Source organism: Tachysurus vachellii, chromosome 1, assembly GCF_030014155.1.
Source record: "Tachysurus vachellii isolate PV-2020 chromosome 1, HZAU_Pvac_v1, whole genome shotgun sequence".
Lineage (NCBI taxonomy): Eukaryota > Metazoa > Chordata > Actinopteri > Siluriformes > Bagridae > Tachysurus > Tachysurus vachellii.
In genome coordinates, this window is record NC_083460.1 from 4,903,780 (window position 1) to 4,930,648 (window position 26,869).

Genomic DNA, 26,869 nt, shown 5'->3' on the forward strand with positions numbered 1-26,869 from the left:
TTGAAAGCAAAACTTTTTGCACTATTTATGAGAGAAAAAGAAGGGGAAAAAAGAAAGGAAAATGTTTATTTCGTATTAAAAGTAGATAAACTTTTGAACTGATGTCCTTTAGATTTTTACACTGTTAACAATTGACCCTTTATGACTTATGATGGGCTTTTGTGTAACTTTAAGGAACTTTAATGAGTCATTTTATCCTTTCAGCTGGAATTTATTCATAGTTATAATTTGTGCATATAAAAGTATTTATAAAGAATTATACAGTATATACTGTTTATGTTGTTCATTTCATTTTAAATGTCTCCATCTTGTGTCGAGGGCTGGAAGTAAGCATATGTTATGGTTTTACACAGGTATACATCTATATGTGTGTGTGTGTGTGTGTGTGTGTGTGTGTGTGTGTGTGTGTGTGTGTGTATATATATATATATGTGTGTAAAAATATTATATATATATATATATATATATACATAAATATATATAATATAAATAATATAAATATATATAATAATAATTAATACATAGTCAGCTCAATTTCTTTAGTCTGTATTGTATCTTCTATTGACATCATTACTGTACTGCAATGTTATACCTCAGTCTAGCTCTCACCTTCACCCTGTACCAAAGGAAAACCTTCACATGTTTTGGAAAATTATCCTCCCAATGAGACGTCTCCATTTTTTCAGTTTGTATGTCAGTTTGTATGACTTCTTCTTCTACAGGTGTTGGTCATATAATTAGAATATCATTAAAAAGTTGATTTATTTCACTAATTCCATTCAAAAAGTGAAATTTGTATATTATATTCATTCATTACACACAGACTGATATATTTCAAATGTTTATTTCTTTTAATTTTGATGATTACTGACAACTAAGGAAAATCCCAAATTCAGTATCTCAGAAAATTAGAATATTACTTAAGACCAATACAAAGAAAGGATTTTTAGAAAGGGATCCCATGGTCCTTAAACCAGGATGTTTTAGAGCAATTCATGCTTCCTGCTGCTGACCAACTTTATGGAGATGCAGATTTAATTTTCCAACAGGACTTGGCACCTGCACACAGTGCCAAAGCTACCAGTACCTGGTTTAAGGACCATGGGATCCCTGTACTTAATTGGCCAGCAAACTCGCCTGACCTTAACCCCATAGAAAATCTATATGGCCTTGTGAAGAGGAAGATGCGATATGCCAATGCAGAAGAGCTGAAGGCCACTATCAGAGCAACCTGGGCTCTCATAACACCTGAGCAGTGCCACAGACTGATCACCTCCATGCCATGCCGCATTGCTGCAGTAATTCAGGCAAAAGGAGCCCCAGCTAAGTAGTGAGTGCTGTACATGCTCATACTTTTCATGTTCATACTTTTCGCTTGGCCCAGATTTCTAAAAATCCTTTATTTGTATTGGTCTTAAGTAATATTCTAATTTGCTGAGATACTGAATACTGAAATTTCCTTAGTTGTCAGTTATAATCAAAATTAAAAGAAATAAACATTTGAAATATATCAGTCTGTGTGTAATGAATGAATATAATATACAAGTTTCACTTTTTGAATGGAATTAGTGAAATCAACTTTTTCATGATATTCTAATTATATGACCAGCACCTGTACATCATTTCTGTTTCACTTTCTTTAACCATTTATAGCTCCTCGTAGAGACCCATGTCTTTTTTTCCCCCCGTCTACATTTAATACAATAACAGATCAGGATCACTCTTATTTCTGTAGATTTGCCATTTTCAAAACAAACAACTAAGTAATAAGCCAAAACCCTTTTTAGATAAATAAAATACAAACTTTGACCCCTCATCTTCCAACAATTCATACGAGTAAATAAATGAAGCTCAAAACTGTCGTCATTAATAAATTCTTTTATTAAAAGTATTGGCATCACAGACACACGACTGATGACTGAACAGTGACCCAGGAGTACTGACATGAAAGTCTTATTTTTTCAATGTTGGAAACCTCTGCTTCACATTATAATGATGATCTTAGTCATAAGACCATTTTGTCCTGGGCAGGTTGGTCATTACTTTCACAGAATGTAAAATGGTGTGTTGTGGGTCAGATAACTCAGAAGACCTTTCTGTTAAATAAATAGAGCTGGAAAGAGTGGAATCACATTCAGAGTCATGGTTGGAGACAGAAAAAATTGTGGAACAAAAAAAAAATAAAAAATCAGTGCCGAAGAGGAAAAAAAAATTAGTCACAGGAGGACTAGAGTAGAAAAGAGTTTCTATTTGAATTCTGTGGATTTTAAGTATAATATAATCATCTTCAACCCTTCACTCTCTCTCTCAAAACATTCTCACCAGGTAGAAATCTTCCTCTGTTATGAACCAATAACTTCAATGTATTTACAACCGTGTTAACTTCAAGTTTAAAAAAAAAATAAAAATCCACAGAATGAAACTGATCTCTTGGGCAAAGTAGTCAATCTATTTTTTTTTTCCACGAGGCAAATAGGAAAAGATTTATGAAAGAGCTCAACCCCCAAATCCTACACCTGCTTCCTAACCTCATCTTCCCAAAAAAAAAAATTAGATAAAATAAAAACACACCCAAAAACAAAACAATAATCTTAACTTTGCTTTCTATTCAATAAACTACTCTGCTTTCTGTTCCATGTAAAAAAAAGTCCCATTTCAATTGGCATCATTGTGACCTGATGCCCTGCAGCTGTTTCCCTGGTGCCACAAGAAGTGTGCTGAGGAAGCAGTTCCAGATTTATAACTCGTCTTTATGCTGAAAATCCTCTTCTCCCTCTGCTTCAGGCTCATCTGTCATCTCAGGTTCCTCCTCGTAGTCTCCTTCTTCGTCTCCGTCCTCGTCTCCTTCCTCGTCTTCTGCCACTGTTTCCTGATCCTTGTTCTTTTCCTCTTCTTCTTTGCGTTTCTTTTCATCTTGCTCATCTTTCATTTTCTTCTCTGGACCCTGCCACAAAAAATAAATAAATAAATAAAAATAAAAAAATATTACACTTGCTAGACTTTCCTAGGACAGAAAAATATTCACAAGAACCTGAACGAAATTACCTTAGTGACGCCCCAGGTTTCTTTTCCGAACTTCTCAGCTTCTTTCACGTCATCTGTGATCAGGAAGTTGTCGAAGATGGTGCCAGCCTTGACCTGATATCAATAAAGATTTAGAGTATTTATGTTAGTGTACTGTTACACAGCCAGCTAGCTTTTTTTTTTTTCCAAACATGGGGCCATTTCACAGCTAAGATGTACTGAATAGTGAAAATCATCTCAAGTAGGAAAACACACCTGCCACAGATCCAGCCCGATAACTCCGACATTGTCAAACTTGTAGATCACAGAGTCAGGGCTGTACTCGGGGTTGTCGATCTCAGGGTGCACCCAGACGCCTTTGTAGTTGGGGTTATCGATCTGCTTCGGTTTCCACTCTCCCTGCAGAGATGAAATAAATTACAAGCTCAGAAAGAGAGTTTGCAGTCAATGCAAAAATTCTGTAGTGTCCAGATGGTAGTAAATATACATAGCTTCTAAAGATAACCAGTAAAATCACAAATGAATATTGTGCTTATCAGTGGGAACATGTGCCGTTTAACTGACATGTTATGTACCAGACTTAGTCATAGATGTCATATGACTGTGTGGACTGAAAATGTTCCAAAAAGTACCACTTGGTGCAGAACAAATGGCCCATGGGGTCGAGTCAGACCGGATTCTCCCACCAGAAACAAGACGACTAGGAGGCAGTGTGCGTTTATTGTGGTAATGTACAGTGTGATGTGGGTTAATGATTAGGGCTAAACTTCTAGGAGAAATTGAACCAGATCCAACTCCACCTACTGGTGCTTTTGGTGCTCCAGCAAGGACAAATATTCAGCAGCCACATTCTTGCATGCAAGTGTGAACCTCGAATAATTGGAGGAATAGTAAAGTGAAATGAAACGAGAGAAATTAATAAAAAAGTTCACGCAATGCAAGAGGGGTCTGTACCTTGTATTCTGGGTTGGGGATCATAGGAGGCTCCCACTCGCCATCCATATCCTCATCCCAGTCTTCGGGCTTCTTAGCATCAGGATCTGGAATGTTCTCAGGTTTGTCCCAGTCCTAAGGAAATTACACATGGTGCATTAACAGCAGCTACACCTAGAGTCTTAAACGTGCTACAGTTGGGGGAGATCCTGCTTCACCTACAGTTTAAAGATCTTGTCACTGGTTAATCAACATGATCGGCCATGAAAGCGTGGTTAGCTAAAAGAATTGAATGCAGTGCCACATGATACAGACCTCTGGCTTGGTGTCTGCCTCATCATCAATCTTGGCACGATCATCCCAGTCCTCTGGCTTCTTGGCTTCTGGGTCCTTGATCTTCTTAGGAGGCAAGATGTCCCAGTCCTCCTCCAGGGAGCCGGACTCCACCTTCTCGTTGTCGATCTTCACCTCGTAGGTCTGATCCGGGTTCAGGATCAGTGTGTAGAGGTGGGTCATCTCGTCGTCCTGGCACAAAGAAATTATGACAGTGTTTACAACACCAATAATGGACTAACAAACTGACAGCAATACACAAAATAATTAAATAGAACAATCACTTACTTTACACTTGATATCTTTCTTGATGAGGTGGTTCTTGCCTTTGTAGTTAAAGATGACGTGGACCTTTTTTGTGCTGTAACCACAGATATCTGGACCTGTTGAGATCATTAAAAGCATAATTGATTTTCTAATTAATCAATAACAGGCAATTTAAAAAAAGGAGGAATTAAAATCGAGACCCACCGAACATGATGTAGTACTGCGAGTCTCCGTGCATGTCAGCCTGGTTGAGGTCAGCGGGGAAGACTTTGACATAACCGCCGCCGCAATCAATTTTCTGTTCGTGCTTGACGGTGAACTGGATCACCAGGCTTTTTCCCTCATTGCTGAAAGGCTCAAAGCGTGCAGAGGTAGCGTAGAATCTGGCATCCTGGCTGGTTTGCAAACCTTAAAAAAACAAAAACACACACACACAAAAAAAGAAAACATGCATGAATAAGACCAGAGTCTTCATTTCAAGTCCACAGAGTTACAGGCTTTAGTCTACTGTATTTCAGTGTCCATAATCACAAATGTTTCATTTCACAGCAGAGTTGACTTTACCTTTGTCTTTGTCTGCATCGCCGTAGAAGTTACCAGCAGTAAGTTTAAACTCTCCGTAGTCAGATTTGTGCTCAGAGTTCACCCACCGACTCTTCCACGCGTCTGCAACATCAGGATGGAAAATCGGTCAATAGCAGGCGAGGGCTATAAAGAGACTTTAAACCCTTCGTATTTGTCCGGGTGCGATGGAAAGAGCTTAACAAGTTAAAAACGTATCTGGCTTCAGGAATGTTTCATTTACATAGTGTCACGGTTACCTGTGGCTTAACACAAAATTCAAATTGCAGACCCACCCATTGGTTCAGTGTTTGGAAAGGGGAAAAAAATAAGAAGCTGTGCTCTACAAACAGCCTTTTGACTACTATTGAGATAGTTAATTGTGTAATAAACCACATGCCCACAACTTTCAAACAAGCCCTTGTGACCAATCAACATGCACCATCTTTTGATTAATCTCACTACATATTACTATAATATAATAAAGTATTAAAAATGTAAGCAGGTCGATAAAAGGTATAAAAAAAAAAAGAAACAAATGAATATACAAGTCTGTATGAGGAAGAGACAGATGAATGGATTCGGGGTTGCATCAAAATCACACGACATTCCTGTCTCATTTTCAGGAAATGTAACATTCTGAGATCATCATGTGTTTGGTGGTAAAAAAAAAAAACAACAAAAAAACAATTAACATCTAAGACGTTTCCTGCTTGGCAAAAACCACACAATGCATCAAACTAAAACGTTTTACTTTCGATTCTAATCCTAATCTTTCGCTTGTTACTTTCAGCTCATTAAGATCTAAAAGGTGTGAAAGGTTTGGAAGGGAACCAACACACGACTATAAAACAACAACAACAACAACAATAATAATAATAATAATAATAATAATAATAATGCATTATGACCCTATTTGTTATCCATAGTATCAGGAGTGAGCTTGTAAACCATGTAAGATTAAATATATCACACAGAAAGAAATTTAAAATGACCAAACTGCTAAAAAGAAACAAATTTACAGTTAATATACAAGTCTATTTTTTTTTTTCATTATATATATTACACTTCTTTTCATGCTATTTGCTAATTAAGCTAAGTTCCTTGTTTGTTAGCATCCTGCTAGCACTAATTTAACTTACCACCGTCGAGGAATTGCTCTTTAAAGTAAACAACTGCGTCGACTGAAAACGCCAACAGTACTGTTGAAAATATCGTTAACAACTTAAAGTTCTGCATTTTCATTTGTGGTTAAATTTATCGTCGAGCGGTACCGGTCTTCCTTCCCAGCTCTTCCCCGTCCAGCACTTTGACCGCCTCAGCCAGGTCTTGTGAGGTTTATCGCTGATTTCGGAGGAGCGTGGATGAACAGATGTCTGTCTTTCATTGGCTGCTGAGCCGACCAGCGAACCAATCACAATAGCCCACGAAGCGCGTAGGGCACGCCTCCGAAGGGCGTAGCGCCTCTATAGGGTTGCTTCTTACACACGTGCCATGAAATTATAAAGGAAGTGAATTCAATAAACGAGCCATTTTTTTTTTTTGTGAATATTAATTGAAACTCGATATTGTTGTAGTCAGCTGTTTTGGATAAGAACGTCAGTTCATCTGCACGAAATCACGACCATCTTTGCATACTACTTTGCACATTGCACACTTTGTACAATACCCACCCGCATTGTGGTGAATTCTGTGTATGTCTGGTATTTTTTGTGTACTAAACGTTTCTGTGTGTACCTACTTTAAATAAGTACCCACACTTTTATATATTTTATTTAGTATGCTAAGTCAAGTATTTGCTGGTGGAAGAATTTTACTTTAAATTGCTTTGTGATCCTTCTGTAATTTTTAGTGTATTGAAATCCTGATTAGAGTTATATCACTTCCTGCATCATGGATAATTAAACAGTATTGTGTTCTTCGGCAATATGTATATGTGGTCTTTGGTTGTAAGGTCTTCGCATAAAAGAGAGTCTATGAATCGTCAATAAAGTATTAGACATGCATTGAGCAGGAATGCCTGGACATGACCTCTGGCAGGCAAGAACATTACCAATGCACCACCCATTTGTTGACGCTGTTTCATAATTTTCGATATTTGTACATTCTGTGTTCAATTATAGCAGGAAATAATTATTTTAGATCAATGAAAAACGTCTGGTGGAGTTTAGCTAAAACCACAACCGATACAATATATTTTCGACCACTAACGCTTTGTGGCGCTCTTTCCATTGCGACTGAAGCTTGACGTTTGCATTTCACACAAATGCATCTAAGCATCTTTAAAATATTAGGGTTGTATCAAAAGATACAATTAGCATTGGCCGGGAATCGAACCCGTGCCTCCCGCGTTTCAGGCGAGAATTAACCACCAATGCGCACGGAAACTGCACTGTTTTGTTTAGACACTTAGTGGCGCTGTTTCATCACTTTTGAAATTTGAATCTTTTTTGTATTTGTGGCTCTGCGCAGAAATCTTTGATCAAGAAAAGTATGTGATAAACTTGCTGAGGTAAAGTGACATAACAAACAAGCTACTTTACATGGATTATGAGTGGTACAGAAAAATCTACTTTATTTCTATACCTATGTTATAAATTTTCCAGTCCCTTTTCCAGCAAAACACCTTCACAAAATGATGCTGCCACCACCATGCTTCACAGCTGGCATTGTGTTATTTGGATTAAATGCCTCACCCTGTTTCCTCTGCACATAGTGCTGATCATTTTGCCAAACATCTTTAGTATAATCACACCAGAGAATACTCCTCTAAGAGTTTAGGACCTCATCCTGGTTGTAAATCTTGTCTGGGTTATTTATGAAAATTCTGTTGTATCCGGGACTCTGCTGGATCAGTGAGCTGTTTATTGCTTGTTGTTAGAGGTGTTTAAATATGAATTAATATTATGTTTGTGTTCACAAATGCATGATAAACAGATATTCCTTTACCAGCCTCTTTCATGTTATGAATACAAAATAAAGCAACTTGTCAAGTTACCAAAAATTCGAAAAAGCAAAACATATCCTGTTGCAGAAAACCTACTGATTGTTACAATACACATGTGAATGAGCTGTTACTATAGAAACAATATACTATTATTACTGCTCCTACATTCAGCTTTTCTCATCAGGGGACGCCACAGCGAATCATCTGTTTCCACCTAATATCTCCTTATATCTAATGTTTCCATATATCTCCTCTTTGGCCTTCCTCTTGACCTCTTACCTGGCAGCTCCATTTTCAACATCCTTCTACCAATATAAAGTCAAAGTCAAATTTAATAAATTAAATTAAATTAAACCGTAGTCAAAGTGAAATTTGTACTAAAGGACAATCACATCATCATACCAACTTGTGCGATAATCAGCGAAATGGAAAGTACTAACGAAAAGCTATGAATTACAAAAGATTCTGCGCTACATTCACCATGAATCAAACCAGTATCTCTCTGGGATTTTTTTTAGCTAAACTTCCTAACCGTTTTCCATTCATTCTTTATGGTAGCACTAAAGCACTATTGATGGAAAATATTTTTGGCACAACTATAGTGGTTACAATACCCATGTGAATGAGCCATGTGAATTACTATAGAAACAATATACTATTATTACTGCTTCTACATTCAGCTTTTATCATTAGCGGTCAACTATAGTGGTTTAAAATATATATATAATAAGCATGTGTAAAATATTAGGGTTGCATCAAAAGGTACAGTTTGCATTGGCCGGGAATCGAACCCGGGCCTCCCGCGTGGCAGGCGAGAATTCTACCACTGAACCACCAATGCGCACGAAAATTACATTCTTTTGTTTAGACACTTAGTGGCGCTGTTTCATCACTTTTGAAATTTGAATCTTTTTTGTATTTGTGGCTCTGCGCAGAAATCTTTGATCAAGAAAAGTATGTGATAAACTTGCTGAGGTAAAGTGACATAACAAACAAGCTACTTTACATGGATTATGAGTGGTATAGAAAAATCTCTATACCTATTTTATAAAATTTCCAGTCCCTTTTCCAGCAAAACACCTTCACAAAATGATGCTGCCACCACCATTTGGATTGTGTTTTTTGGATTGAATGCCTCACCCTGTTTCCTCTGAACATAGTGCTGATCAGGATGAGGTCCTAAACTCATAGGAGTATTCTCTGGTGTGATTATACTAAAGATGTTTGGCAAAAAGATCATAATCACACCAGAGAATACTCCTATGAGTTTAGGACCTCATCCTGGTTGTAAATCTTCAGTCTGGGTTATTTATGAAAATTCTGATGTATCCTGGACTCTGCTGGATCAGTGAGCTGTTTATTGCTTGTTGTTAGAGGTGTTTAAATATGAATTAATATTATGTTTGTGTTCACAAATGCAACAATGGCTCGTTTACACCCTGCCATTATGTACTGTTGTCTAGCTCTACTTCACAAGCTCTGACCGACACCCTCTTGTCTCTTCGGGTGTCGCCTCAGTGATAAGGTTCAGATAGCTCGCTGTGACGAGACTGAGCTTAAGCTACTGTCCACCAGGCTTGAAAAAAGGGTTGGTGTTGTTGTTAAAGTGTTGATCATTTTATTCCATTCATATTTTCATTTCTTTATGGTTACATTTCATCATTTAAATAACAGCATGTCATTCGTTTTCATGATATTAGAGTTGCATTAAATGCTGTGGAACATCTGTAAACCAGGTTAGTTCCACTTATATTACAGCAGCGATAAACAGATATTCCTTTACCAGCCTCTTTCATGTTATGAATACAAAATAAAGCAACTTGTCAAGTTACCAAAAATTTGAAAAAGTAAAACATATCCTGTTGCAGAAAACCTACTGATTGTTACAATACCCATGTGAATGAGCTGTTACTATAGAAACAATATACTATTATTACTGCTTCTACATTCAGCTTTTCTCATCAGGGGTCGCCACAGCGAATCATCTGTTTCCAACTAATATCTCCTTATATCTAATGTTTCCATATATCTCCTCTTTGGCCTTCCTCTTGACCTCTTACCTGGCAGCTCCATTTTCAGCATCCTTCTACCAATATAACCGTCTCCCTCCTCTGTAAATGTTCAAACCATCTCAATCTAGTCTCTATGACCTTGTCCCCAAAACAGCCAACCTGGGCTGTCCCTCTGATGTGCTCATTCCTAATCCTGTCTATCCTTGTCACTCCTAAAGAGAACCTCAACATCCTCATCTCTGCTACCTCCATCTCTGTCTCATGTCCTTTTCCTCACTGCTACAGTCTCTAACACATACAGCAGAGCTGCTCTCACTACATTTACATTTACATTTACAGCATTTGGCAGACGCCCTTATCCAGAGCGACGTACATAAGTGCTTAAATCTCTAACATTGAATACATTAATGCTGGCTCACTAAGTTACATACTTAAGATACCATGAGTTTAAAACATTTGTTCAAAGTTACAATGAAAGTGTCAAAGGTGTGTCACTACTGTCTTGTACAACTTTCCTTTGATTTTTGCTGACACTCTTCTGTCTCACAACACTCCTGACACTTTTCTCCTCCCACTCCAGCCCGCTTGCACTCACCTCTTCAACTATTTTTCACACTTCCTTTCACACTGGACAGTTGACTGCAAATACTTCAACATCTGCTGTAGTTTCCCAGTCATCTGGAAGCTCTTCCTGACCATCCAATGCCTGACTCAGGTTCTGTCTGAATTCCTACAACATTCTTCCTTTTTCAACTTTCACCACTTGGTCTTCTTTTCTATCTTTGGTCTCCTCTTCTTTCTGACCACCAGGGACATCTTACACATCGCCATTCGATGCTGTCTGGCTACACTCTTCCCTACCACCACCTTGCAGTCACTGATCTCTCTCAGATTGAATTAAATTAAACCGTAGTCAAAGTGAAATTTGTACTAAAGGACAATCACATCATCATACCAACTTGTGCGATAATCAGCAAAATGGAAAGTACTAACGAAAAGCTATGAATTACAAAAGATTCTGCGCTACATTCACCGCGAATCAAACCAGTATCTCTCTGGGATTTTTTTTTAGCTAAACTTCCTAACCGTTTTCCATTCATTCTTTATGGTAGCACTAAAGCACTATTGATGTAAAATATTTTTGGCACAACTATAGTGGTTTAAAATATATATAGTAAGCATGTATAAAATATTAGGGTTGCATCAAAAGGTATAGTTTTGCATTGGCCGGGAATCGAACCCGGGCCTCCCGCGTGGCAGGCGAGAATTCTACCACTGAACCACCAATGCGCACGAAAACTATAATGTTTTGTTTAGACACTTAGTGGCGCTGTTTCATCACTTTTGAAATGTGAATCTTTTTTGTATTTGTGGCTCTCCGCAGAAATCTTTGATCAAGAAAAGTATGTGATAAACTTGCTGAGGTAAAGTGACATAACAAACAAGCTACTTTACATGGATTATGAGTGGTATAGAAAAATCTCTATACCTATTTTTATACATTTTCCAGTCCCTTTTCCAGCAAAACACCTTCACAAAATGATGCTGCCACCACCATGCTTCACAGCTGACATTGTGTTATTTGGATTAAATGCCTCACCCTGTTTCCTCTGAACATAGTGCTGATCTTTTTGCCAAACATCTTTAGTATAATCACACCAGAGAATACTCCTCTAAGAGTTTAGGACCTCATCCTGGTTGTAAATCTTCAGTGTTGGTTATTTATGAAAATTCTGTTGTATCCGGGACTCTGCTGGATCAGTGAGCTGTTTATTGCTTGTTGTTAGAGGTGTTTAAATATGAATTAATATTATGTTTGTGTTCACAAATGCAACAATGGCTCGTTTACACCCTGCCATTATGTACTGTTGTCTAGCTCTACTTCACAAGCTCTGACCGACACCCTCTTGTCTCTTCGGGTGTCGCTTCAGTGATAAGGTTCAGATAGCTCGCTGTGACGAGACTGAGCTTAAGCTACTGTCCACCAGGCTTGAAAAAAGGGTTGGTGTTGTTGTTAAAGTGTTGATCATTTTATTCCATTCATATTTTCATTTCTTTATGGTTACATTTCATCATTTAAATAACAGCATGTCATTCGTTTTCATGATATTAGAGTTGCATTAAATGCTGTGGAACATCTGTAAACCAGGTTAGTTCCACTTATATTACAGCAGCAATAAACAGATATTCCTTTACCAGCCTCTTTCGAAAATTCGAAAAAGCATTCAAAACATATCCTGTCGCAGAAAACCTACTGATTGTTACAATACCCATGTGAATGAGCTGTTACTATAGAAACAATATACTATTATTACTGCTTCTACATTCAGCTTTTCTCATCAGGGGACGCCACAGCGAATCATCTGTTTCCACCTAATATCTCCTTATATCTAATGTTTCCATATATCTCCTCTTTGGCCTTCCTCTTGACCTCTTACCTGGCAGCTCCATTTTCAGCATCCTTCTACCAATATAACCGTCTCCCTCCTCTGTAAATGTTCAAACCATCTCAATCTAGTCTCTATGACCTTGTCCCCAAAACAGCCAACCTGGGCTGTCCCTCTGATGTGCTCATTCCTAATCCTGTCTATCCTTGTCACTCCTAAAGAGAACCTCAACATCCTCATCTCTGCTACCTCCATCTCTGTCTCATGTCCTTTTCCTCACTGCTACAGTCTCTAACACATACAGCAGAGCTGCTCTCACTACATTTACATTTACATTTACAGCATTTGGCAGACGCCCTTATCCAGAGCGACGTACATAAGTGCTTAAATCTCTAACATTGAATACATTAATGCTGGCTCACTAAGTTACATACTTAAGATACCATGAGTTTAAAACATTTGTTCAAAGTTACAATGAAAGTGTCAAAGGTGTGTCACTACTGTCTTGTACAACTTTCCTTTGATTTTTGCTGACACTCTTCTGTCTCACAACACTCCTGACACTTTTCTCCTCCCACTCCAGCCCGCTTGCACTCACCTCTTCAACTATTTTTCACACTTCCTTTCACACTGGACAGTTGACTGCAAATACTTCAACTTCTGCTGTAGTTTCCCAGTCATCTGGAAGCTCTTCCTGACCATCCAATGCCTGTCTCAGGTTCTGTCTGAATTCCTACAACATTCTTCCTTTTTCAACTTTCACCACTTGGTCTTCTTTTCTATCTTTGGTCTCCTCTTCTTTCTGACCACCAGGGACATCTTACACATCGCCATTCGATGCTGTCTGGCTACACTCTTCCCTACCACCACCTTGCAGTCACTGATCTCTCTCAGATTGAATTAAATTAAACCGTAGTCAAAGTGAAATTTGTACTAAAGGACAATCACATCATCATACCAACTTGTGCGATAATCAGCAAAATGGAAAGTACTAACGAAAAGCTATGAATTACAAAAGATTCTGCGCTACATTCACCGCGAATAAAACCAGTATCTCTCTGGGATACTCTCTTTTTTATCTAAACTTCCTAACCGTTTTCCATTCATTCTTTATGGTAGCACTAAAGCACTATTGATGTAAAATATTTTTGGCACAACTATAGTGGTTTAAAATATATATAGTAAGCATGTATAAAATATTAGGGTTGCATCAAAAGGTATAGTTTTGCATTGGCCGGGAATCGAACCCGGGCCTCCCGCGTGGCAGGCGAGAATTCTACCACTGAACCACCAATGCGCACGAAAACTGTAATGTTTTGTTTAGACACTTAGTGGCGCTGTTTCATCACTTTTGAAATTTGAATCTTTTTTGTATTTTTGGCTCTCCGCAGAAATCTTTGATCAAGAAAAGTATGTGATAAACTTGCTGAGGTAAAGTGACATAACAAACAAGCTACTTTACATGGATTATGAGTGGTATAGAAAAATCTCTATACCTATTTTATAAAATTTCCAGTCCCTTTTCCAGCAAAACACCTTCACAAAATGATGCTGCCACCACCATTTGGATTGTGTTTTTTGGATTGAATGCCTCACCCTGTTTCCTCTGAACATAGTGCTGATCAGGATGAGGTCCTAAACTCATAGGAGTATTCTCTGGTGTGATTATACTAAAGATGTTTGGCAAAAAGATCATAATCACACCAGAGAATACTCCTATGAGTTTAGGACCTCATCCTGGTTGTAAATCTTCAGTCTGGGTTATTTATGAAAATTCTGATGTATCCTGGACTCTGCTGGATCAGTGAGCTGTTTATTGCTTGTTGTTATAGGTGTTTAAATATGAATTAATATTATGTTTGTGTTCACAAATGCAACAATGGCTCGTTTACACCCTGCCATTATGTACTGTTGTCTAGCTCTACTTCACAAGCTCTGACCGACACCCTCTTGTCTCTTCGGGTGTCGCTTCAGTGATAAGGTTCAGATAGCTCGCTGTGACGAGACTGAGCTTAAGCTACTGTCCACCAGGCTTGAAAAAAGGGTTGGTGTTGTTTTTGATCCATGTGAATGAGCCTTGTGAATTACTATAGAAACAATATACTATTATTACTGCTTCTACATTCAGCTTTTATCATTAGGGGTCAACTATAGTGGTTTAAAATATATATAGTAAGCATGTGTAAAATATTAGGGTTGCATCAAAAGGTATAGTTTGCATTGGCCGGGAATCGAACCCGGGCCTCCCGCGTGGCAGGCGAGAATTCTACCACTGAACCACCAATGCGCACGAAAACTGTAGTGATTTGTTTCGACACTTAGTGGCGCTGTTTCATCATTTTGAAATTAGAATTTTTTTTGCATTTGTGATCCTTCTGTAATTTTTAGTGTATTGAAATCCTGATTAAAGTTATATCACTTCCTGCATCATGGATAATTAAACAGCATTGTGTTCTTCAGCAATATGTATATGTGGTCTTGCGTTGTAGGGTCTTCGCATAAAAAGAGACTATAAGCCGTCAATAAAATATTAAACATGCACTGAGCAGGAATCGAACCTTAACTCTGGCAGGCAAGAACTTTACCAATGCACCACCCATTTGTTGGCCAATAACACATTATACAATGTATTTTCGACCACTAATGCTTTGTGGCGCTCTTCCATTGAGGCTGAAGCTTACCTTATGCATTTCACACAAAACCCACCGATTCTAGTTTTCAGGCACATAATAAAAATACAATACACCCTGGACGGAGTGCCAACCCATCACAGGGCACACACACACTCTCATTCACTCACGCAATCACACACTACGGACAATTTTCCAGAGATGGTCTTTGGACTGGGGAAGGAAACCGGATTTTTGGCAGAACTATAGTGGTTTAGAAATATAGATAGTAAGCGTGTATAAAATATTAGTGTTGCGTCAAAAGTTATAGATTGCATTGGCCGGGAATCGAACCCGGGCCTCCCGCGTGGCAGGCGAGAATTCTACCACTGAACCACCAATGCGCACAGAAACTGCATTATTTTTTGCATTAATGCACTTAGTGGCGCTGTTTCATCAAATTGAAATTTGGATCCTTTTTTTGTATTTGTGGCTCTCCGCAAAAATCTTTTATTAAGAAAGGTATGTGATAAACTTGCTGAGATAAGGTGACATAACAAACGAGCTACTTTACATGGATTATTAGAAAAATCTGGCTTATTTACCACTACATTCGCCAAGAATCGAACTAGTATCTAAAGTCCCTAAACCTTTTCCGTTCAATCTCTATGGTAGCGCTAAACCACTACGGATGTAATATATTTTTGGCCACTAGGCACGTTGTGGCGCTCTTACATTTAATGGTGCAGTAGGAAGTCCAGCCAAAACTCATCGATTCTAATTAGCACTTATGAACCATTGGGACGTCTCCACCAGTGTCCTTATTACTTAGCTAGACAAATGAATAATTAATTAATACTCCGTTGTGTCTATATCATTTTGTTATAACTTTGGACATAAGCTTAGGACATCCTGCTGGTAGACACAGCTGTGACCAAATTTCAAATTTTCAGCTGATGTCTTTTGGCTTTAGTTCAATATTTCCAAGTAATCCTACTTCCTCTATTTGCCATCTATTTTATGCAATTTTTCAGTTGCTTTTCCAGCAAAACACCTTCACAAAATGATGCTGCCACCACCATGCTTCACAGCTGCCATTGTGTTATTTGGATTAAATGCCTCACCCTGTTTCCATGGAACATAGTTGCTGATCATTTTGCCAAACATCTTTAGTATAATCACACCAGAGAATACTCCTCTATGACTTTAGGACCTCATCCATATCTTCAGTCTGGGTTATTTATGCTAGTTTTAGAGTAGAGGCCTCTTCCTTTTAAGCCTCTTCCGTGTTTCTTATTGTCTTGGGGTTCATCTGAACCTTTGGATCAAATTTCCACAATTACAACATCTGTTATTCTAAAATATATCTCTAAAACAATATATTAAAAAGCAGTGTAAATAAAAAGAAAGGAATAAATTTGTCATCTCAGAATCCTGGTCCCTGAGGTCACATACAGAAGAAATCAAACCTAATTAATTCCGCTTAGTGCCTGGATTATTGCTGCCATAAAACATGCCCTCCTAATCAGCGAGTTAATCACAAGCTGAGCACAAACATCAGAACAAGACACACAAGCTATTCATTGTAATCAAACCACCCTATGAATAAAAACAAAAGAAGACAAAGCATCACCCTTTTCAGCACTTCAAATGTTGTAGGTTTGAGTATTGGATGAGGCGTTTCTGAGCAAGAAAATAAAATGCAGCTACATTGTTAATTTATAAAATATTTTTCATTTAAAGTACAAATGTGCTGGAAATTCTGTTGTATCCTGGACTCTGCTGGATCAGTGAGCTGTTTATTGCTTGTTGTTAGAGGTGTTTAAAAATGGAATTAATATTATGTTTGTGTCTCCTCAGTGTTAAGGTTCAGATAGTTCGCTGTGACGAGACTGAGCTTAAGCTACTGTCCACCAGACCAGGCTTGAAGAAACTGTTGGTGTTGTTGTTGATCGTTTAAAGTATTGATCATTTTATTCCATTTATATTTTCATTTCGTTATGGTTACATTTCATCATTTAAATAACAGTTAGCCTTTTATGTTATGAATACAAAATAAAGCAACTTGTCAAGTTATTAAAAATTCGAAAAAGCAAAACATATCCTATCGCAGAAAACCTACTGATTGTTACAAAGCTTTAAGTTACGACCATGTGAATGAGCTGTTACTATAGTAACAATATACTATTATTACTGCTTCTACTTTCAGCTTTTCTCGTTAGGGGTCACCACAGCGAATCATCTGTTTCCACCTAATATCTCCTTATATCTAATGTTTCCATATATCTCCTCTTTGGCCTTCCTCTTGACCTCTTACTTGGCAGCTCCATTTTCAACATCCTTCTACCAATATAACCATCTCCCTCCTCTGTAAATGTTCAAACCATCTCAATCTAGTCTCTATGACCTTGTCCCCAAAACACACCTCCACAGGGATGTCATCTGGACCAACAGCCTTTCCATTCATGATTTACCTCAAAGACTTCCTTATCTGTTATACATCCTTCCCATCTCTATCTCTCTGTCTCACTAACCGTACAAGTTCTTCTCGCCTTCCCTTGTGTCTAACCTGGCATACAACTCATCGTATGCTTTCTGTTTGTCCTTTGTCACATCCCACTTTGTTCACTCTACTCTGTGATTCCTTATAATCTTTTCTATTTACTTTGGTAATTTCTATGTCCCACTTTGTTTTAGTTAGCCTCTTTCTCTGAATTCTGTCCTGTACTTCCTTGTTCCACCACTGTGTTTCCTTATCTTCTTTTCTCCTTCCAGATGACACACCTACTGTAGCACCCTCCTACCTGTCTCCCTGATCAGTTCCGCTGTAGTTTCCCCAGTCATCTGGAAGCTCTTCCTGACCATCCAATTCTTCCTTTTTCAACTTTCACCACTTGGTCTTCTTTTCTATCTTTGGTCTCCTCTTCTTTCTGACCAGGGACATCTTACACATCGCCATTCTATGCTGTCTGGCTACACTCTCCCCTACCACCACCTTGCAGTCACTGATCTCTCTCAGATTGCCTAGTCTACATAGAATGTAGTCTACCTGTGTACTTCTACATCCACTCTTATATGTAACTCAATGTTCCCCTCGCTTCTGAAAATAAGTGTTAACTACATTTCCATCCGCTTAGCAAAGTCCACCACCATCTGTCCTTCTAGGCTCCTAACACCAAACCCTTATCAGCATGCCTGTTGAAGTCTGCTTCCACAATAGGCATCACTATCACAACATCTAACTCACTCCAGAATTTCTTCTTCTCTTTTAGCGCTTAGCCTACTTGTGGAGCATAACCACTGATGACATTCAACGTTATCCCTTCAAATTCCAACTTCCATCTGATTACCCTGTCTGACACTCTTTTCACCCCTAAAACATTCCTCACAAACCCATCCTTCAGGATCACTCCTACCCCATTTCTCTTCCAATCCATACCAAAATAAAACAGTTTGTATCCCCCTTCAGTACTATGTACTTTGCTCCCCTTCCACCTGGTGTTCTCCACACACAGTATATCTACCTTCCTTTTCTCCATCATGTCTGCCAGCTCTTTACCTTTCCCTGTCATTGTACCAACAATAAGAGTCCCTATTCTCAGACCTATACTCTTGCCTTTCCTCTTGTTTCTCTGTCTACGAACCCGTCTCCCTCATCTCCTTCCTCGACCAACAATCCTGCCGTCAAAAGTGCTGCTGGCAGTTGTTGATAACCCGGGCCTTGACTGATCCAGTATGGAATTTCCACTTACGATTCGCATGTTTAATTTTTGCACATTTAACACCAGATGCCCTTCCTGACACAACCCTTTCTATTTATCCCTGCTTGAGACCAGCACAGAAGTCACTGGCTTGCAACCCCTGTAGCTAGATTATCCGATTATTACTATTATACGAAAAAATCTATTATTGTCTGATGTATTTGTAATGAGTCTGTCTGTGTTTCTGTCCTGTTTCTGTCTGCTGTCTTTCCCGGTTGTTAATTGTTTGCTCCGCCCACTCTTTGGTTTCCATGGACATTAATTGTACTCCTTCTCTCCTTCAGGTGTGTTGTCTTTGTCTCTGATTGTTTCTGCGCTGTGATTGGTTCCTGTCTGTTATTTATACTCTGTTTGTTCACTTCCCTGGTGTTGGTCGTTATTGCATGTTGGATGTTGGTGTGCCTGTTCCTGTTTCCTGTTAGCCCTGTTTGTTGCCTTGTTCTGTCTGCCTGTCTGTTCAGCTGCATTTGTGTTTTGAATGATTAAAACTCAAAAATCTGCAATTGGATCCTCACTCGCCTTTGTCCTGCAGCGTAACAGAACGACCAACACCAGGGAAGTGAACAAACAGAGTATAAATAACAGACAGGAACCAATCAAAGACAACACACCTGAAGGAGAGAAGGAGTACAATTAATGTCCATGGAAACCAAAGAGTGGGCGGAGCAAACAATTAACAACCGGGAAAGACAGCAGACAGAAACAGGACAGAAACACAGACAGACTCATTACAGTATTAGAGCAAGAACATTAATATAAACACGGGATTTGAATCACAGCTGGAATTCATGTCAGAATTGCTGTCACAGAAAATGAATCAACTTTCTTTGACCTGTAAACCAATCAGAATTGTGATCTTAATAGCACTTTGGTATAAAGATTTTTATATAATTTGTCAACAAATTAATTAATAAATGGTGATGCACACTTTGTCTGAATCCTGTTTTTCATTATACCAGTCCATGCGGAGGGTCAGATGTTTGAAAGTTATGGTAAACTGTTTCAAAAAGTTTGCTCACTATTTTACACCCATATCCCCAAAACATGAAAATTGTTATGTAATATGTGTGAAATAATGTAACTTTATACAGGGTCTTGAAAAGCTGATGTTTTCCCACCGTAGAGAAACCTGTTGCACTCCTAAGCCCATATTCGTTTATCAGCCCATGAATATTGTTTCTTTCACATGTCTCTGCCCCTCCCATTCTGTGTCCCCTGGAGAGGGCTGATGAAGCGGAGGCTCATCTCCCTAACGGCCTGGATCTGAGCCATCAACCCACCAGCATCAGTGAGAAGTGGGTAGGGGGTTAGCTGGGTCTGAGTCGAGGACAGGTCACTACACACTCACCCCCAGACTAATGATGATGAACAGGTAGCAGTTACGCATAGCTAGCTTTAAACACTGGGCTTTTAATCAATTAAAAGCAATTAAAATGACACATTATACATACATACATACAGTAAATACATACATACATATATACATACATACATACATACATACATACATGCATACATACGTACGTGTGTGTGTGTGCACGGATTGGACATAGAGCTATGATTATATTAGAGTTTCTAATTAATTAATTGTAATTAAAAAAAGAAAATACATATACATATTAATAAAATAAATGTTCTAAATGTTATAAATATTTTTTTATTTATAATTTAAGATATATTAATAATTCTTACCGATAATTCTATAAGTAAATGTAATTATCAATTTAAAAATGATTCATTTATAATTAATATTGTATTTCAAAATATTTTAGTTTGATGTAATTCTTTTTTTATTTATTAAATCCCAATACAAGCTAATTGTAATTCACAACAATCATTTTTATGAACTAATGGCCATTTTTTTAATTCAATTAAAAAAAACAACTTTTTTTTTGCACAGATATGTTGATGAGGCTCATCAAGCTGTGGCTGTATGATCAGATTTACAGGAGCAGAAGCACCGAATAAGGCAATATGTGTCCTGTTAAAAGGCTTTGTTCGAAAATGTTTAATAGTTTCACATTGAAACTCAAACAGTAAGTAAAGTAAAACTACAAAACTGAAATCTGCTCATTTATAACCAAAGTGAAATAAAACAAAACACGTCTTTTCGCTGGATCTCGAAGTCATGGACCTCTGTGACAAGAAGCAACTTAAAGAAAGACTTTTATTCTAAGTTGCGAAATTATTAAGCAGTGAAGATCCAAGTTATGTTGTTTGATTGAACTATCTTTATTGACATTGTTAGTGCAAAATATTCACATCTAAAGATAAAACATGACAAAAAATATAGTGTGACAGTTAACAAAACTGCACAATCATATAATCCATACAGGTCCAAACAGCTAATCTCTAAATGCTTACATTAATATTTTCATAGCTAACAAAAAACATGATCTTTGGCTTTGTCAATTCCTTGCTTCTTTATCGTTCTCATGAAACCACAAGTTTTGCAGTTCTGCTAATATTTCCTCAGGTGATACAAAAGACAGGTAAAGTATGATATATTTGGAATTACATTCATTTTATAAAACAATGCAAAATATAAAGAATGTTAATCTTTACGATTCATACTTAAATATTGTTTCGTACTTTTGTTACTGTTCCATATACTCAGTTTATGGCATTGCATCAATACGCTGCTCACTCTCCTGAACAATTTGGCCAAAGCAAATAGTTCCAGTTACATGATATGAAAAATGCTTGATATTTAAGCAAAACAATTTGAAATTTTGATTATAGCTTCAGTAAAATGTTTTCTCTCCTTGTGAAGGTTTAAGATCCCATAACTGAAGTGATGCCTATTAGTGCAGATCTTGTCTTTTTATTTTAGAGTCTAAAACAAGAGCAGAGATCAATAACGCTGAGCAACAAATAATCATGGCATGGTACCAGACTAAGCGACTCTCCATCTGCATCCATACACGTAATTGCTATGACAGCTACACAATCAGCTAATGAACTCATATCCTTCAGCAAGCTCTGGGGGAAGACAGGTCATTTCTTGCCATTTAATCAGTGGTTGTACAGAAAAAAACAAGTTTCAGGCAATCCTGAAGATGCCCATGAATGATTAAAAACACTCCATTTGCTAGTGAATCCTCTCAAAGTTTACGCTTTAGTGTGTCCATTAGCAGTTGGTGTTTACGTCTATCCTAAGATCAGAGTTGCAGATAAACAGGCAACCATCCAAGTGCATGACATACTAAAGAACTTATACCATTCATGTTTTTCTCTTATTTTCTGAATATGTTAAGTTTCTTCCAAGACATCCTGACAATGCTGTGTTGTTTCTGATCTGCACAGGAATAATGATTCCTGGAATAATTCCTGGAAGAGGTTTGGACAGCCAAAGCTACACATGTACCCGATGCTAGCCAAAATGCACACCTGCCAAAATTAGGGGCAAGCATTAGCCTGGGTGCAATAAGGACAAGCATTAGCCTGTGTTAAAGCACAAAGTTTTGACAGTAGAGCTGTAGGACTTGAGTCCAGGTTTGGATTAAAGTCTGGTCTCAAGACCTTTTCTTTCTATATGTCAGCATTTGTACTCAGTGTTGAGTTATTGTCCTTGCTAAATATGATTTTGGCCTTGCTTAATAATTTCTTTTAGCCTTACAGTCTAATTATTGATGCAATATACAAATGAAGCCAAGTAAATCAATTAATGTCTTGGCTTCCAACAAGAAATGATTATTTTTGGCCTTGATTTTGACTTGACTTCACTTAAATTTGGACACGGTCTTCACTTGGTCTTGATCTCACACCTGATACGTGATTACAAACTATACTGGAAATGGCCAAAGAAGAAACACATTTAACAGGTTTAAGCTTTCTGTTTCAGATTCCTGGGTTCATTGTAGAATTTCTACATTCATATAAAGTCAATAGGTTTAGAATGCATAACGTTTAGCTACCTCTTTGAATAGCTATATAAACCAAGTCAAAATCCTTCTTCAGGAGCAACAGACAACAAAAGTGATCTGCCTTTTTTTTGTCAATGGCTGTGTGGTTTAAACCTCAAAAACTTTCCATGTTACATACCATGATTAACATATTTGCTGCTTACACACAGTTCTAACTGATTCTACTGATAAAACTGTACACTGTACACAAAATCTGATCCTTGGATCACATTGGTTGCCAAGTTTTGTCCATGGACTGAATATGTTCCTTGGCCTTCATTCTCAGAGCTGCAATGCTGGAGCTGCGGTCCATGTCCTCCAGAGGATACTTGTCATTGAAGGCTGGTGGACACTGGTATGGTGGAGGAGGCATTGGTTGCATTCCTTGCACTATGCCTGGTGTTGAGTTAAGGTAGCCTGGGTGGCTCGGGTATGTCGGCTGGAGGGTTTGGGATTGACCCATGAATCCCGGGATGCTGTGCATGGGAGTGGCACTGGAGAGAGGTGAAGATAACCAGGAGTCTAAGGGCAAGGAGTTGGTCATTGGTCCCACATTTGAGGGCATGGGAGGCCGGTTGAAGGACAGCATAGGTGAGTCATGGAGCTTCATGCTACCTGTGTCCATCTTCTCCTGACGCCGCCATTTTGCACGTCGATTCTGAAACCAGACCTAGGAAAAAATCCATGAAGGTCTACTTTAGTGGAGGTATAGCTAAAGGGCAGTTTGTAATAGAGAAACAATCTAAAGCTCAAATGGGGTCAGTCTCAAATGGGCCTCTTAAAATGGCAATAAAAAAATCCTGTAATAAGACTTTGCTATTTGCACTGTCTAATGTTTCTAATTAACAAATTATCTCTTTGGGTTATTAGTTCTAAATGACCATACATTACTCCAATCGTACCTGCACTCGTACTTCTGGGAGATTGACCTTCATGGCCAGCTCTTCTCGACTGTACACATCAGGGTAGTGTGATTTCTCAAAAGCTCGTTCCAGCTCGTGCAGTTGGTAAGTGGTGAAGGTAGTCCGGTTACGACGGTGTTTCTTCTTGGGTTGGTCCTCCTCTAGAGGTTCAGGAGACCTGCTGTCACTCTCTACATCACGATGGTGAAGCTCCCCAACCTCGGCTTCACATTTATCGTTTGAAAAGAGTCCTGTATCTGTTTAGACAAAAACATTGCTCAAAAATAACAATGATTGCTCTTTATCCTTCATCATTTACTTAGGTGTTGAAAAACTAAGATAAACTAACAACTAAACCAATCCTTTGAAAAATGGGTTCCTCAATTGTTATTTGGATGGCTAATGGTTCTAATGAAAGTCTTATTTGTAATCTTATAAAATTAAAGCTGTTTCTTGTTAGAGTTTTTTTAAATCTTAAAGACGTTTTCAAAACTAGCAGAGACAAACTTAAAGAGTAGTACATTGTCTTCACAATGGTTAGAAAGTATAAAAAATGTATTGCATTACTATTAAAATGAACACCACACTCTCTATATATCATTCTTTGGTCAATTTTGCTGGGAGGAATTCTATGTAGAACCTTATACCAGAGAGTGTATCCCAATCAGAAGGCAAGAACATAAAGAACCCATAAAGAACGGGGACATTTGATGTTCTAAAATCTGATTGGCTGAGCCGTTACAAAATCCTGTGTATATGCCTGTGATCACCTTGCAACCATAGAAATCAATATAAATGCAGAAGGCATCTTGGCTAGGAACATTACCCCTTAAACACACACCCTCTCATGACTTAACTCTTAAAGTTCATAAAGTCTTAAATCTTCATATACCATCATATCATTTTGATTTAACCTCTCTTTAAACTCTCGTTCAAACAAGACATGAATTTGAGTTCCTTCACTTCTGTCTGTCTGTCTGTCTGTGTATTTCTCCTCAGTAATCCCTGAAAAGGCAAACAGATGTCACCTGCTAAACCTGTGACAGCTCTTGTGGCCTTGGCTGTTAATCCAACTGCTTTAAAACCACTCAACCTGTTTGTCTACATGACAAGGACCTGCTTGGCAAAAGTAGAGATTTTTATTTCCAAGAAACAAAAATAAAGCAATGCCAACCACACGTTGAAGGAGGAGCTGAGTGTAAATGGATCTAATGAAGTTAGGCGAGATTATCATCAGATCGTTGCTTTAGTGTCTGAAACTGTGCGGTTCTGCTGGTAGCAGGCGTGACTCTTGATAAGGTTCTTTTTCTGATTAAGGGCCCGTCAATTCATTTATGTTCTCTATGTAACGTTTAATTGATTCCCATAAGCCAAGCTGATCTCATAGGAAATTTATATGAAAGTAATGTGTTGGAATTTCATGTAATATGAAGTTATTTAAAAAAAAAATAAAAAATAGAACTTCGACCTCATCACTATCCCTAACATAAATTGACAATTATTATACATTTGTAGGTATGTTGTATTAGCTCAAGTCTTGAGTAAAATTACATAAGATTAAAATAGGTTTCTATGGTAGTAGATTTCTGCATATCTTTTGCTCTAGATGTAGTGTGTATTGTATTGAAGTTATGAATTATATGCTTTATAAAACTAAAAACAAAATCTATGCAGAAATATTAAATAATAATAAACCATATTTACCCCTGTTTTATAGAATTATATTTATACATGACCAAATTGGGTCCATTATCAAAAAGTAGCCACAGATCTAATTAATAAAATATACAAACTAAATAAAATTTATAATAGATTGTAGGAAATTAGAGATTTACCAGTTGTTTGTTCTTATTTTCTTTATTTGGATCGTTGATCTATTTTGTATTTATGACCGCTGTATTTTATAACGAATAAATTGTAATAATTTGTTGTACGTTTCTTTCTCTTTACTGTTGAGGAGAAACTTATAAACCACTCATTATACTGTGATCAGTGCAGGTTACTGATAGAGGAAAATGTGACAACAAAAAGATTTTTATCTGCACCATAATTAAGAGGGTTAGTTGCATTTAATAGCGATGTTTGTCGTGAAATCTCCAGTGAAACTATGATCTATTTCATAACCAGTACGTAAATCGACATGAGGCTCCACTATGGACGTTAACCATTTATTGCCCTGTAGCATGCTGTGGATTTATTGTATAAATCATGTTTGATAAGTGATATATTTAAGCACTATTTCCTCACCATGATAGGCAGCTTGATGGGAATTGTCAGAAATGCTGGGCAGGTGAGCGTAAGGGTCAGAGGTCACCGGTTTCCCCTGTTCTGCCAGGACATCTCTATCACCTTTACGTGCCCCAGCAGGTCCCATAGGGGTGAGCAGAGGGTCCTGTTCCTTACTGAAGCCAAGAATGACGTCAATGCTGTGCAAGCGCCCGCCCATCGCTGCTCCGCCTCCTTTGCCCAGGTCGTGGTAGTTGTCTGACGAGAGGTAGCCGTCGTCCGCCATGTTTATAGAATCCAGGGACAAATGCATTCGAGGACAGGAGTGTACGTCCAAGGAAAATTGTTAAATGATGAAAAATAAGGCGTATTTAGCAGACTAGAGAGAACAATGTAGCATCTTCTGAGAGGGTCTTTTGTGGGTCTGTCGTTTCCTGTTGGAAGAGAAAAAGATCAGTGAAGTTATATTGTTAATTAGGGTGAATTATGAAGTGAGAGAGAAAGACGGGTAAAATAAAGTGTAAATGGTGCAAATGAGTTTCCAGCATTTGAAGCCGTTAGCATCTCCTCTTAGACAGGAGAAATTCAATCAAACGTTCATCAAGCGATCATTTTTGCAGGAAAAAAAATTTGAGCAATCTCAGCTCTTCCTCTGACTTCTGATTCAACCAACAAGCTGCTATATAACGAAACTTAACCAATCTTTTCTATCTCTTAAGTTTTAACTACTGCTGTATTTGCTGCTGAGTTAAATGAATCCGATTCATTTGTTGTCTGATTCATTTCAGTTACTTTTTTCCCACATGCTAATATGAGTTCCACGGGGCATAGCGTTGTGCACAGTTTTAAGTATTTTCCATAGCTATAATATAACTGGATCTTTTTACATCATTGTACGTACATGATATCAAACAGAGACATGACAAAATTTTTAAATCTCTCTTTGCTGCAGAAAGACTGAAAAAAAAATACTGTAGAATTTCTTGCATACTTCTGATATAG

The 26,869-nt window shown here is 37.9% G+C and overlaps 2 protein-coding genes and 5 non-coding genes across 7 annotated transcripts; all 7 read right to left on the reverse strand.

Moving 5' to 3' along the window:
- Positions 1 to 1,863: 1,863 nt before the first annotated feature.
- calr3b (calreticulin 3b) lies at positions 1,864 to 6,464 on the reverse strand. The gene is made up of 9 exons (XM_060869215.1): positions 6,261 to 6,464; positions 5,122 to 5,223; positions 4,762 to 4,965; positions 4,579 to 4,673; positions 4,273 to 4,482; positions 3,979 to 4,092; positions 3,280 to 3,423; positions 3,046 to 3,138; positions 1,864 to 2,944 (listed from the first exon to the last, which is right to left on the reverse strand). The coding sequence occupies exons 1-9, from the start codon at positions 6,361 to 6,363 to the stop codon at positions 2,738 to 2,740; spliced, it is 1,272 nt and encodes a 423-aa protein (XP_060725198.1). The 5' UTR covers positions 6,364 to 6,464; the 3' UTR covers positions 1,864 to 2,737.
- Positions 6,465 to 8,835: 2,371 nt separating this feature from the next.
- On the reverse strand, positions 8,836 to 8,906 carry trnag-gcc (transfer RNA glycine (anticodon GCC)). The gene has a single exon. It is a non-coding gene; the product is annotated as a tRNA-Gly (tRNA).
- A 2,390-nt stretch (positions 8,907 to 11,296) lies between these two features.
- Positions 11,297 to 11,367, reverse strand: trnag-gcc (transfer RNA glycine (anticodon GCC)). The gene has a single exon. It is a non-coding gene; the product is annotated as a tRNA-Gly (tRNA).
- A 2,323-nt stretch (positions 11,368 to 13,690) lies between these two features.
- Positions 13,691 to 13,761, reverse strand: trnag-gcc (transfer RNA glycine (anticodon GCC)). The gene has a single exon. It is a non-coding gene; the product is annotated as a tRNA-Gly (tRNA).
- A 919-nt stretch (positions 13,762 to 14,680) lies between these two features.
- Positions 14,681 to 14,751, reverse strand: trnag-gcc (transfer RNA glycine (anticodon GCC)). The gene has a single exon. It is a non-coding gene; the product is annotated as a tRNA-Gly (tRNA).
- Positions 14,752 to 15,406: 655 nt separating this feature from the next.
- On the reverse strand, positions 15,407 to 15,477 carry trnag-gcc (transfer RNA glycine (anticodon GCC)). The gene has a single exon. It is a non-coding gene; the product is annotated as a tRNA-Gly (tRNA).
- A 7,488-nt stretch (positions 15,478 to 22,965) lies between these two features.
- rx2 (retinal homeobox gene 2) lies at positions 22,966 to 26,180 on the reverse strand. The gene is made up of 3 exons (XM_060892161.1): positions 25,889 to 26,180; positions 23,642 to 23,898; positions 22,966 to 23,409 (listed from the first exon to the last, which is right to left on the reverse strand). Exons 1-3 carry the CDS (start codon positions 26,178 to 26,180, stop codon positions 22,966 to 22,968), a joined length of 993 nt encoding a protein of 330 aa, XP_060748144.1.
- Positions 26,181 to 26,869: the final 689 nt, after the last annotated feature.